The sequence below is a fragment of the Oncorhynchus keta genome, chromosome 4 (assembly GCF_023373465.1).
Source record: "Oncorhynchus keta strain PuntledgeMale-10-30-2019 chromosome 4, Oket_V2, whole genome shotgun sequence".
Lineage (NCBI taxonomy): Eukaryota > Metazoa > Chordata > Actinopteri > Salmoniformes > Salmonidae > Oncorhynchus > Oncorhynchus keta.
In genome coordinates, this window is record NC_068424.1 from 64,148,969 (window position 1) to 64,163,711 (window position 14,743).

General features: G+C 40.6%; 1 protein-coding gene across 1 annotated transcript in view; it reads right to left on the reverse strand.

The window, feature by feature from the left end:
• Positions 1-1,168: 1,168 nt before the first annotated feature.
• wu:fb13g09 (ATP-binding cassette sub-family C member 5) overlaps positions 1,169-14,743 on the reverse strand; it is a 50,063-nt gene continuing 36,488 nt past the window's right edge. Inside the window, 4 exon segments of the mRNA XM_035767578.2 lie at positions 1,169-2,578; positions 6,924-7,088; positions 7,531-7,644; positions 7,950-8,028. Of these exon segments, the coding sequence (XP_035623471.2) occupies positions 2,474-2,578; positions 6,924-7,088; positions 7,531-7,644; positions 7,950-8,028 (463 nt within the window). The 3' untranslated portion in view covers positions 1,169-2,473.

Genomic DNA, 14,743 nt, shown 5'->3' on the forward strand with positions numbered 1-14,743 from the left:
CTGGCCACTCTACCATAAAGGCCTGAATGGTGGTGTGCTGCAGAGATGATTGTCCTTCTGGAAGGTTCTCCCATCTCCACAAAGGAACTCTGGAGCTCTGTCAGAGTGACCATCGGTTCTTGGTCACCTCCCTGACCAAGGCTCTTCTCCCCCGATTGCTCAGTTTGGCCGGGCAGCCAGCTCTAGGAAGAGCCTTGGTGGTCCCAAACTTCTTCCATTTAAGATCTGTGCCTCGACACAATCCTGTCTCAGAGCTCTACAGACAATTCCTTCGACCTCATTGCTTGGTTTTTTCTCTGGCATGCAATGTCAACTGTGGGACCTTATGTAGACAGGTGTGTGCCTTTCCAAATCATGTCCAATCAATTGAATTTACCACAGGTGCTCCAATCAAGTTGTAAAAACAAAGGACAATCAATGGAAACAGGATGCACTGGAGCTCAATTTCGAGTCTCATAGCAAAGGGTCTGAATACTTATGTGAATAAGGTATTGCAGTTTGTTATTTTTAATACATTTGCATCAATGTCTAAACCGGTTTCCCTTTGTTATTATGGGGTAGTGTGTGTAGATTGATTAATTTAAAAAAGTTACCAATTTTAGAATAAGGCTGTAATGTAACAAAATGTGGAAAAAGGGGTCTGAATACTTTCCGAATGCAAAAATGTCTCAATGGGTCTCCTTGTGCGATTTTTGGTGATGATTATCTACGTACCATGTCATAATGGAGCACTTCCCTATACCGTATGTCCATTCTGGCTCGATATATACCCCAACATTCATACATAAATGACCTTTCACCCTCCACGTTGGGCCCATAGAGATGCCACTACGATTCAAATGGCCTTCTTTCATATTGTATTATGATGTTAATAACACAAGTTGTTTTGAGAAGATTGTTGTTTTATAATACATTTCATGAATCCAGTTGTCCTTATTAACCGCATAGGGGTCATAACATTCATGCAGTGATTACCACAATTTATCAATGTCCGATTGTGGTTATCATACCAAAATATAGCTCACAGACATTACCCTTGCCACCCCATAGTGGACCAATATGTGAAATGTGGCCCTCTGGCCCATGGACTATTGATCTAATTCATTATCAGAGCACCATGCCTGCCAGGAAGGCACCATATGCGATAACAATGAATGCAAGGACAATATTTCAAGTATGAAAACATTTTTTATTGGTAAAGCATTTCTAAGACAAAAAAAATCTTAACATTTAAGAATAAAAAAAATATAGCAAAATTACAATCTCAAGTCTTTTACAAGGCCATCTTCACGGTTTATCTAACAACCTATTGCTTATTGCACACAATGTCTGCTCAGTGTATTATTATTTTTTTTTTAAGGCATCTAGATGTTTACAATCCAAAACGTCATCCAAAAACACTGATTTGCAGACATTGTCTATGGTTGTTTAGAACAAAAAAAAATACTCAAAATACTCAATACCTTTCATTATTTGTTCCATAACTCTGTTTTGCTGTCCTTCAAACTCATAAATATAACTGTGCTTTATTACTACACAACAGAATGATCACAAGTTGATAAAAACAACATTCCTGCCATATAACCCTGCAACAATACAAGAGACTATGCAGATACAGTTCCCACATACCAGCATATGATTCACCCAGAACAGAAAATAATGCAACACAAATGCAATTCCAAAAAGCATAGGCTACAACATTACTACACAACGAATGACATAACTGTAGAGGCACATATACACCGCATCTGTTAGGATTCACTGAAATGATTACCATATAACAATCTGCCTTATTATAACTTGACATTACCAGTCAATATATTCCTGACCTTGCTCATGTGGAATGGCTACTTTGGTATATCAATGTGATTCTTTGGAAGTCTCAGTTGCCCAGTGATTTGACTGATGAATGTGCTGGCTGTATTGATTGCAAATATCATAATATAAAATCCATTCCACCAACTAGCATTGAGGCTTATACAAGTGATCGGTTCCTTTCGAATTATATCAGTGAAATATATAGATCATTTCATGGTCTCTTCCAAGTCTCACTGATAGCCCTGTAGAGAGAGGGTGAAAGGAAGCAACATTCAGTGTTATCAGACGCTTCAGTGTTTCATCATGGAATATAAAGTGCCATTGTAGAGTCATTGCTCTTGATTTGCATTCTCCTTTTGCCTCTGAGAAATGATCTCTTTTCCACACAGCAGTAAAGGTCAGCAGGTACGATACTCCCAACTCTCAATAGATCCACATCTTTGATGCGTCTTTTGGAACATTGTCATCATTGGTTTTTGAAATCAACAGACATCACTAGATTTAGCAGCGTTGGTAAGAACCTCTGTTAATGCCTTCTAAAATAACATCTGACTCGCTCCATGGAAGGATGGTAATCTTCAAAGTTTGTGCAAGTCATGTCCTCTGCTGTATTGCCTCGTTTTATAAGCGCTAATTTGTACCCATTCGCCTCGGTTCACTGCTCTGTGTCACTGAGCTTGCCGTTAGATGCCTCGATCATGGCACGGAATCTGGAGTTGTCATCTGCCAGCAGGGCAGCAGGGGTGTCGAACTCCAAAATCTGGAATGAAGAAAATAAACAAGTTCTGACCAACAAGTATTTCGACCCACTAGAGAAATGTTTCCTTAGGTACACAGTAGTATATCAAATATTTTGTTTAGTATATGCTGTTAACCCTTTACACTCGTACCAATATACAGGTTGGAAATGGCAGATTTGGACACTGATAAGTGCCTAAATTGGAACACAGTGGCTGTACAGTAACATACTATACATGACGTCAGAGCTCAGGCTCTGTTCTTCACAGCGCTGTATGGGATTTGACTGACAGCCGTTCTGAACTTGGCAATTTTCTATTTTTTTTTGTCTGAGGGAAAAGCTGTAAATTAAGAGGACTCAATGCATTTTGAAATATGAGACGTTGAGGATTACAATGAAATATATAACTTTGATGTCAAACGCCCGTGAGCCCAAATGTGCACTTCACATTTCCATATCATAAAACTCATGTAATATACAGTCAGTGTTTATGATCACTATGTTTGATATACAGTTACAAGATGACATACCCTGGGTTGTCTTGAACAGAATGAGCCTGTTTGTTGTATTGTGATGAACATTTGCCATGGACCACGCATCAATGCGCTTAAGACTCCATTCTAATCCCACCAAAATTATGTTCTGCTTCTCTGAATTGCCTTGTGAAAGCCTAGCAGTGTAATATTGTATTTTATAATTTAGCTAGCCATGTTGGCAATAGAACAAGCTTTCAAATTATGCCCACCTGTCCCAGATTGCGGTTAAAATGGACGCTTTTGGATTGCGTAAACAACAGTAATTGTGTAAAGGCAGGAGTTTTCAGGGCTGTGTTCCAAACAAAACAACTACAAGTGTACTTGCTCTAGTTCCTCAACAGCACAGCTAGGAGAGCTCAAAAAATAACCTTATAGTTGAATACTCTTCTGCATTGAAATTACTTAGGAACTGGGCACACTTTGGAGAAGTGAAACACCAGTTAGACCTCTCACTCAAATCCATGTCATTTTTTTCTCTTATGTTGCACCTGTCCCACATTTTCCAGGAATATTCTCATCATGTTACTGAATGTATCCAGAGTATTTTGAGATTTTGTTATTGTCAAATGAGATGAAAAGTACAGTAAATGTAAAATGCACATAAAAGCAACAGTGTAATGTTTGGGTTCATTATTGTGTCAGGTGAACTGTTGTGTCCTCACCTTTAGTCCAATAATTTCCCCACAATCTCCTAACTATTCCTGTTTAATTGTTACCATGGTCATGCATATGTTTCCATATTTCTTCCGTAAGAAACATTTCAATTTAATCCTATCCATATAGGCCAATTCCCACAAGTGTAAAGGGGTTAAATACATGCCTTCAGGAACTAGTCATACTCCTGGTCTTATTCCACGTTTTGCTGATTAACAGACAGAATTCAAATGTATTATTTTCTCACTCAGCTACACACAATACCCCATAATGACAAAGTCAAAACATGTTTTTAGAAATGTTTTCTAATTTATTGAAAATGAAATACAGAAATATCTAATTGACATAAGTATTCACACACCCATGAGTCAATACTTTGTACAAGCACCCTTGGCAGCAATTTCAGCTGTAAGAGCATTCCACACCTGGATTGTGCAACATTAGCCCATTATTATTTTCAAAACTCTTCAATCTCTGTCATATTAGTTGTTGATCATTCCTAGGCAACCATTTTCAGGTCTTGCCATGATTTAAGTCAAAATTGGAACTTGGTGACTCACGAACATTCACTGTCCTCTTGGTAAACAACTCCAGTGTAGCCCTGTGTTTTAGATTATTGTACTGCTGAAAGGTGAATTCATCTGTCTGGTGTAGAGGTCGACCGATTAATCGTAATGGACGATTAATTCGGGCCGATTTCAAGTTGTCATAACAATCGGAATTCGGTATTTTTGGGCGCTGATTTGCATTTTTTTTTTTATACCTTTATTTAATCTTTATTTAACTAGGCAAGTCAGTTAAGAACACATTCTTATTTTCAATGACGGCCTAGGAACAGTGGGTTAACTGCCTCGTTCAGGGACAGAACGACAGATTTTCACCTTGTCAGCTCGGGGGATCCAATATTGCAACCTTAACTTGTCCAACGCAATAACGACCTGCCTCTCTCTCGTTGCACTCCACAAGGAGTTACGCAAATGCAGCAAGCCAAGGTAAGTTGCTAGCTAGCATTAAACTTCTTATAAAAAACAATCATAATCACTAGTTAACTACACATGTTTGATGATATTACTAGATATTATCTAGCGTGTCCTGCGTTGCATATAATCTGACTGAGCATACAAGTATCTGACTGAGCGGTGGTAGGCAGAAGCAGGCGTGTAAACATTCATTCAAACAGCACTTTATTGCGTTTTGCCAGCAGCTCTTCGTTGTGCGTCAAGCATTGCACTGTTTATGACTTCAAGCCTATCAACTCCCGAGATGAGGCTTGTGTAACCGAAGTGAAATGGCTAGCTAGTTAGCGTGCACTAATTGTTGATGTGTTCCTGGTTCGAGCCCAGGGAGGAGCGAGGAGAGGGACGGAAGCTATACTGTTACACTGGCAATACTAACGTGCATATAAGAACATCCAATAGTCAAAGGTTAATGAAATACAAATGGTATGGAGAGAAATAGTCCTATAATTCCTATAATAACGACAACCTAAAACTTCTTACCTGGGAATATTGAAGACTCATTTTAAAAGGAACCACCAGCTTTCATATGTTCTCATGTTCTGAGCAAGGAACTGAAACGTTAGCTTTCTTACATGGCAGATTTTTTACATGGAACATATTGCACTTTTACTTTCTTCTCCAACACTTTGTTTTTGCATTATTTAAACCAAATTGAACATGTTTCATTATTTATTTGAGGCTAAATTGATTTTATTGATGTATTATATTAAGTTAAAATAAGTGTTCATTCAGTATTGTTGTAATTGTCACTATTATAAATAAATAAATAAAAACTTTTTATTTTTTTTATTATTATTATTATTTTTTTAAATCGGCCGATTAATCGGCATTGGCGTTTATGGTCCTCCGATAATCGGTATCGGCGTTGAAAAATCATAATCGGTCGACCTCTAGTCTGGTGAAACACCGAACCAGGTTTTCCTCTAGGATTTTGCCTACGCTTAGCTCCATTCCATTTCTTTTTATCCTGAAACTCCCCAGTCCTTAGCGATTACAAGAATACCCAGAACATGATCCAGCCACCATTATAATTGAAAATATCAGTAATGTGTTGTATTTGATTTGCCCCAAACATAACACTTTGTATTAAGGACAAAAAGTTAATTTCTTTGTCACATGGTTCTGCAGTATTACTTTAGTGCCTTGTTGCAAACAGGATGCATGATTTAGAATATTATTATTCTGTAAAGGCTTCCTTCTTTTCACTCTGTCAATTATGTTAATATTGTGGAGTAACTACAATGTTGTTGATCCATCCAGTTCTCTCATATCACAGCCATCTAACTGTTTTAAAGTGACTATTTGCTTCATGGTGAAATCCCTGAGCGGTTTCCTTCTTCTCCCGCAACTGAGTTAAGAAGGAGTGACTGGATGTATTGATACACCATCCAAAGTGCTCAAAGGGATATTCAATGTCTGCTTTTTACATGTTTACCCATCTACCAATAGATGCCCTTCTTTGTGAGGCATTGAAAAAACTTCCTGGTCTTTGTGGCTGAATCTGTCTTTGAAATTCACTTCTCAACTGAGGGACCTTACAGATAGTTGTATGTGTGGGGTACAGATACAAGGTAATAAATAAAAAAAATCTAGTAAACCACTATTATTGCACACAGCGTGAGCCCTTGCAACTTATTATGCAACTTGTTAAGCACATTTCTACTCCTGAACTTATTTAGGTTGGCCATAACAAAGGGGTTGAATACTTATTGACTTAAGACATTTCAGCTTTTCATTTTTAATTAATTCCACTTTGACATTATGGAGTATTGTGTGTAGGCCTGTGGGAAAAAACATCTAAATCTAATCCATTTTAAATTCAGGCTGTAACACAACAAAATGTGGAAAAAGTCAAGAGGTGTGAATACTTTCTGAAGGAACTGTGTATATTTTTACACTATACTACAAACCCAGAATTAGAAGACGTCAAATGTGTTTCATTAGCCACTGGTATGATTCAATAGATACAAATGGTTACAAGTCCCTCTCAAATAAACACAGAGCTAAGAGCAGCAGAACATAGAAGAAATAAAATGATATGGTAGAGTCTCAAATGGCACCATATTCCCAAAAGGCCCTGGTCAAAAGCAGTGCACTACATAGGGAATAGGGTGCCATTAAGACGCTTTCTATATGTCTATGGTGCAGAAGACCCACCTGTCCCTGGTCCAACACCATGACCCTGTTACAGCTCATCACAGTGTTGAGGCGATGGGCGATGATCAATGTGGTGCAGCTGCTGAATGACTCGCGGATGGTCTCCTGAATCAGCCGGTCTGTCTCTGTGTCGATGGCTGCAGTAGCCTCATCCAATAGCAAGATCTGGCAACCAAACACATGTCACATTTAAGCAAACTTTGCAGAGGTTTGGTAGAATAAGGAAGTAACAATATAGAAACAACATTGAATATGGATGTGTATATTACAATCTTAAGTCTTTTGTTGTCATCTTCAGTTGATTGAATTTCCAACTGCATTGTATAGAATCAGAGTGACATTACAACACAAGCCATGTGGTGGCAATGTTACGCCTTGGAGAAGCTGCTGCCTTCTGCCCACCTTAATGTGACTACCTCAATATTAGGACGTGAGGCACAAAAACTTCCTCTGTGGTAACAGAAAAGAGAAAATCAATCTAACTGCCCTTGTCCTGTGTGTGCTAGGGAGGGAGAGAAAGAGACGTGATGCAACGCTAGAGTGTGTGTGTGTGTGTGTGTGTGTGCGCACGTGCATGTGTGATGTGTCTGTGTTTGTGTGTGTTAACCTTGCTGTGTCTCAGCAGTGCTCTTGCCACACACAGTAGTTGTCTCTCTCCCACTGAGAAATTCTCTCCGTTCTCTGTCACCTCGGACTGGAGGGAGTGGGGCAGTTGGCTGATCTGAACATGATGAGAGACGAAATGGAGTCAAAACACAAGCCATATATCGTTTTCAACTGTTAAAAAATCTCTAGTGTGGAACTTTAATCTTACACAGGTCTAGGATTTGTTATCAATTACTGTCAGCGCTAGTAACACCATCAGAAGGTGTACAAGGCAATGAATACATAGTATGATGTCAACACATAAGGACTACTTGACGTTTGTATACAGACAGACATTATCAATATATTTGGGATTAAACTGACATAACATAAATAGAGTAAGCAATGCATTGCTAACATTTACCATCTATCCCTACTTACAATCTCCTTTATATGGGACCGCTCAAGTGCATCCCAGATCTGGGGATCTGAGTATTGATTCCATGGGTCCAGATTGGACCTATTTGAGAAGGAAAAATAAGAATAAAGAATCAATCTCCATAATTTTAAACAAGCCTAGATAACAGTACAACAAGAGTCCGGTGAAGTTGCCCGTGGGGTCAGTTTGACAAATACCCCACTAATGGTTAAAGGGATACTTTGGGTAAGTAGGACATTTCCCGAAATTCCAGAGTCAGACAAACTCATGTCATGGATACCATTTGTAAGTCTCTGTGTGTAGTTTGAAGGAAGTTGACAGTAGCATATTGTTAGCTTAGTGCAATTGCTGGAAGTCTATAAGCATCTACTACTCAGCTCCTCTCAAAAGCATGGAAATCAACCTAACTATTCAAAGGCTGGGTGGTTAGCACTTTGTGCTCTAAGTATTCATTACAAGTATATATGAAATTCTAATGTTTTTATTCGTTATTTCTGGAACTATTTTCTCTGGACTACGCATTTCATTTATCGACGGTGGGCACAAGCATTGGCTGTGTGCAAGTGTAAACACAGCAGGCCAGCTGAGACAGCGGCAGTTTGAACGAGGTTGCTAGATAGATATCAAGTAACTGAAGCGTGAGAAGAGAAACCTCACAAAAGAAACAGAGTACATCAGACTGCCAATGCTTGTCCAGTGCAAATATTTTTACCTCGCAGCCGTGACTGTAAAGTTTGTCACTCAACTTCCAGCAGTGTCAACAATGTTAAAGGCATAAAAAAATGCTAACCTCCCATGTTATTGTAATGGTGAGAGGTTAGCATGTCTTGGGGGTATGATATTTGTGTGTCGAACTTTCTCAGTCATCATTATTCACGATTCATTCTGGATTATCCGTAATCATGGTAGCATCCACATTAATGTAGAAGTGTTCAGAAACATATTATATTCTTAATTACAATAAAAGTGACTCCAATATGACACAATAGGTTATTTACCATTAATTTCTATTGGGCACAAAATAATCTGAAACACAACCAAAACAAAACAGCAAATGGAACCAACAAATTTAAAGGAATATGGGACCAAACACTAAACTATTGACTACTTTAATAGAGATAAGTGAATTTGTCCCAATACTTTTGGTCCCCTAAAATGGGGGGGACAAAAAAGTGCTGTAATTTCTAAAAACGGTCCACCCAACATGAATGAAAATACACTCAAATTAAAGCTGACAGTGTATAATTTCAAATATAAAGTGTTGGAGTACAGAGCCAAAACAACAAAAACATGGTCACCGTCCCAATACTTTGAACTCACTGTATACTTTTGGAAAGTTGAAGGCTTCGAAAGTTTTGAATAGAAAAAGGTCATTCAAGACGGTTGAAAGCCTTTTCAGCATCAGACATGATTGATAAATCTATATCTTGTTTTTTTAGCGTATTGTATTGAACTGAAACATGTTATTGTATTTGTTTTTAAGGGTCTATTTTGATAAACCTTGTTTGATTGAGTTGCCATGAATATAACGTTAGCAAGCTAGATAACAACACTCCGACCAAGGATCTCTGAAAGTTAATGGTTTGCTCAGATTTTTTTATAACTAGGGGACTATTATGAGAGGATGGAACTGACAAGCCATAAGATGAGACATTTCCTGAAGGATACAGCGGTCCAATCAGAGGCCATTCTATGCACATCAGGACAAAGTGGAATGGGGGTAAGTGTGATGCGATCTTACATTATCTGATTGATTGAATAGTAGCTAGCTGCTCTCATGATAAAATGTGATAGGCCTGTCACTTTTCTTGTGGATGGGCTGTCCATTACATCTGTGATGCCCTCCGCTCAAAGCCAAAGAAAACCAGAGTACAACAAAATTATGTGCTCTTCTTTTTTCATTATTCAACATTGAGTGGTGCCAATATTTTAGTCTTTATTCAACTTGATTCAAGTACTTTCCAACTAATTATACATTTTCCACATGCTTGAGAAACAAATAGATTGAATTGACTTTATAGTGTTAGCTATATAATGCATGACATCATGCCACTAAATCAGAACATCTATTATGACCTTCTTCAGGTGTATATTTGTATATCCTTTGTATATTTCAAATGATTTTCCCCATTTCCTGTTCCCTTTATTGCTCACTCTGGTTTAGATAGCAGACATGCCTGCTGTGTACAGTCCACAAGGAACGGACTCCATGTTTGCTGGAGTAACATCACATTCAGAACCAGAATAGAGGACAAGCCTCAATTTTTGCTGGCAAGTACTCAAAATATGCAATCAATGTTTACACTTCAGCACTTGTTGTGTCATATTAGGATGGTCCAGACACATCTATTCTAACAAATGGACAGGTAGCCTAACTGCCCCTCCAGGATAGTTTTGCTGACTTGGGTAAAGTGGAGGGTTTCTTTGAATGGCGCTCCCTTTCATGTGTGCTCAGAGGCACCCTTTCTAAAGTGTGGGAAGCTGACTATATCCACTACACTAATCTGATCAACTGCATCCAGAAGTGTCACACATGTTCTTTCTGTATGTATGGAAACATCCTTGTGTTTACATTGTATTCACTGGTTTATCAGCTCCTCTTTCCTCATTTCAGACACTCCAAGATTCAACTTGTCCACCCAAAACAATCAAAATAGTGGATTGCCCGGCCAATATGTCAGCCTACCACACAAAGATTCTGGAATGACCTGATGGAGCGCGTCCTGAAGAGACGCATGGACAAATACTGGGAGTCCAAATCCAACATACATAGCCCCATCCCAAATCCAACATACATAGCCCCATCCCAAATCCAACATACATAGCCCCATCCCAAATCCAACATACATAGCCCCATCCCAAATCCAACATACATAGCCCCATCCCAAATCCAACATACATAGCCCCATCCCAAATCCAACATACATAGCCCCATCCCAAATCCAACATGCATAGCCCCATCCCAAATCCAACATGCATAGCCCCATCCCAAATCCAACATGCATAGCCCCATCCCAAATCCAACATGCATAGCCCCATCCCAAATCCAACATGCATAGCCCCATCCCAAATCCAACATGCATAGCCCCATCCCAAATCCAACATGCATAGCCCCATCCCAAATCCAACATGCATAGCCCCATCCCAAATCCAACATACATAGCCCCATCCCAAATCCAACATACATAGCCCCATCCCAAATCCAACATACATAGCCCCATCCCAAATCCAACATACATAGCCCCATCCCAAATCCAACATACATAGCCCCATCCCAAATCCAACATGCATAGCCCCATCCCAAATCCAACATGCATAGCCCGATCCCAAATCCAACATGCATAGCCCGATCCCAAATCCAACATGCATAGCCCGATCCCAAATCCAACATGCATAGCCCGATCCCAAATCCAACATGCATAGCCCGATCCCAAATCCAACATGCATAGCCCGATCCCAAATCCAACATGCATAGCCCGATCCCAAATCCAACATGCATAGCCCGATCCCAAATCCAACATGCATAGCCCCATCCCAAATCCAACATGCATAGCCCCATCCCAAATCCAACATACATAGCCCCATCCCAAATCCAACATACATAGCCCCATCCCAAATCCAACATACATAGCCCCATCCCAAATCCAACATACATAGCCCCATCCCAAATCCAACATACATAGCCCCATCCCAAATCCAACATACATAGCCCCATCCCAAATCCAACATACATAGCCCCATCCCAAATCCAACATACATAGCCCCATCCCAAATCCAACATACATAGCCCCATCCCAAATCCAACATACATAGCCCCATCCCAAATCCAACATACATAGCCCCATCCCAAATCCAACATACATAGCCCCATCCCAAATCCAACATACATAGCCCCATCCCAAATCCAACATACATAGCCCCATCCCAAATCCAACATACATAGCACCATCCCAAATCCAACATACATAGCACCATCCCAAATCCAACATGCATAGCCCCATCCCAAATCCAACATGCATAGCCCGATCCCAAATCCAACATGCATAGCCCGATCCCAAATCCAACATACATAGCCCGATCCCAAATCCAACATGCATAGCCCGATCCCAAATCCAACATGCATTGCCCCATCCCAAATCCAACATACATAGCCCCATCCCAAATCCAACATGCATAGCCCCATCCCAAATCCAACATACATAGCCCGATCCCAAATCCAACATGCATAGCCCGATCCCAAATCCAACATGCATTGCCCCATCCCAAATCCAACATACATAGCCCCATCCCAAAACCAACATACATAGCCCCATCCCAAAACCAACATACATAGCCCCATCCCAAAACCAACATACATAGCCCCATCCCAAAACCAACATAGACCCATCCCAAAACCAACATAGCCCCATCCCAAAACCAACATAGCCCCATCCCAAAACCAACATAGCCCCATCCCAAAACCAACATAGACCCATCCCAAAACCAACATAGACCCATCCCAAAACCAACATAGCCCCATCCCAAAACCAACATAGCCCCATCCCAAAACCCAGCAAGGAGGATGTCATTATTGGTTTATGATGATCCACATTAGCTTTTGCTAAAGCAGCAGCTATTCTTCTTGGGGTCCACACAAAAACATAAAACATGACAAGTGACAAGTAACAAAACAGTGATATACTGATAGACAAAGACAGTCACTCACGTCAAGATCATTGCGGGACACACATCAAGATTCAAGGACACTTGGGGGCTATTCTGACACCCCCAACTCATCTGGTATCTATGGAAATGGTCGTCCTTGAACAACTACCTACATTAATACAAACTACTACAAAATACAAACACTCTGGTCATTATCACACTGCATCTGTAGCATAATAAAATGATTCACTGTAGACTACCACTGGACATAACAGCACCCCCATACCATTCACTGTAGACTACCACTGGACATACCAGCACCCCCATACCATTCACTGTAGACTACCACTGGACATACCAGCACCCCCATACCATTCACTGTAGACTACCACTGGACATACCAGCACCCCCATACCATTCACTGTAGTCTACCACTGGACATACCAGCACCCCCATACCATTCACTGTAGACTACCACTGGACATACCAGCACCCCCATACCATTCACTGTAGACTACCACTGGACATACCAGCACCCCCATTCCATTCACTGTAGACTACCACTGGACATAACAGCACCCCCATACCATTCACTGTAGACTACCACTGGACATACCAGCACCCCCATACCATTCACTGTAGACTACCACTGGACATACCAGCACCCCCATACCATTCACTGTAGACTACCACTGGACATACCAGCACCCCCATACCATTCACTGTAGACTACCACTGGACATACCAGCACCCCCATTCCATTCACTCTAGACTACCACTGGACATCCCAGCACCCCCATACCATTCACTGTAGACTACCACTGGACATCCCAGCACCCCCATACCATTCACTGTAGACTACCACTGGACATAACAGCACCCCCATACCATTCACTGTAGACTACCACTGGACATCCCAGCACCCCCATACCATTCACCGTAGACTACCACTGGACATCCCAGCACCCCCATACCATTCACTGTAGACTACCACTGGACATCCCAGCACCCCCATACCATTCACTGTAGACTACCACTGGACATAACAGCACCCCCATACCATTCACTGTAGACTACCACTGGACATCCCAGCACCCCCATACCATTCACTGTAGACTACCACTGGACATCCCAGCACCCCCATACCATTCACTGTAGACTACCACTGGACATCCCAGCACCCCCATACCATTCACTGTAGACTACCACTGGACATACCAGCACCCCCATACCATTCACTGTAGACTACCACTGGACATAACAGCACCCCCATACCATTCACTGTAGACTACCACTGGACATAACAGCACCCCCATACCATTCACTGTAGACTACCACTGGACATAACAGCACCCCCATACCATTCACTGTAGACTACCACTGGACATAACAGCACCCCCATACTATTCACTGTAGACTACCACTGGACATAACAGCACCCCCATACCATTCACTGTAGACTACCACTGGACATAACAGCACCCCCATACCATTCACTGTAGACTATCACTGGACATACCAGCACCCCCATACCATTCACTGTAGACTACCACTGGACATACCAGCACCCCCATACTTACTTTGTACTGTCTATTTTATTGTATATTTGACCTTTAATTGATGTGCATTGTTTGAATGTCTATACTGTGTTTTAAAATACATAATGGTCATTGCCTCTTCATCGATTGTCATGTCATTACATAGGTATACGCTGTTTTGTTGCTTCTACCAATTTACCTTAAGTATTCAAATGTTACTGACACATAGATCTGACTGCTATATTTCATATTACAAATAAGATTACAAATTACAAACACCAGTCGATATGCAACCAGCCTGTATTGACTAAGAACAAATAAGTTATTATTCATGAGTCGTTAGATACAAATCATCTAATAATAAACTATTTGATTTGATCAGAGTGCAATTATGAAACAAAAGTTACCGATAGATTGTCTTCTTTATATTTGTTACTGTGTGGTGGGACAAGCAAGAATAATTTCACTTACTCGATAGACAGCTGTCGATTCGGTCCAGCAGGTAGGGGCTGTTTCTTACAGTTTCATTTTGGGATATGGAAGAATGTCTCCATAACTCCAGGATTGATAAGCGCAGAAAATTCCTCAGGGTTTGTTACAGTCTCTGTGTGCGT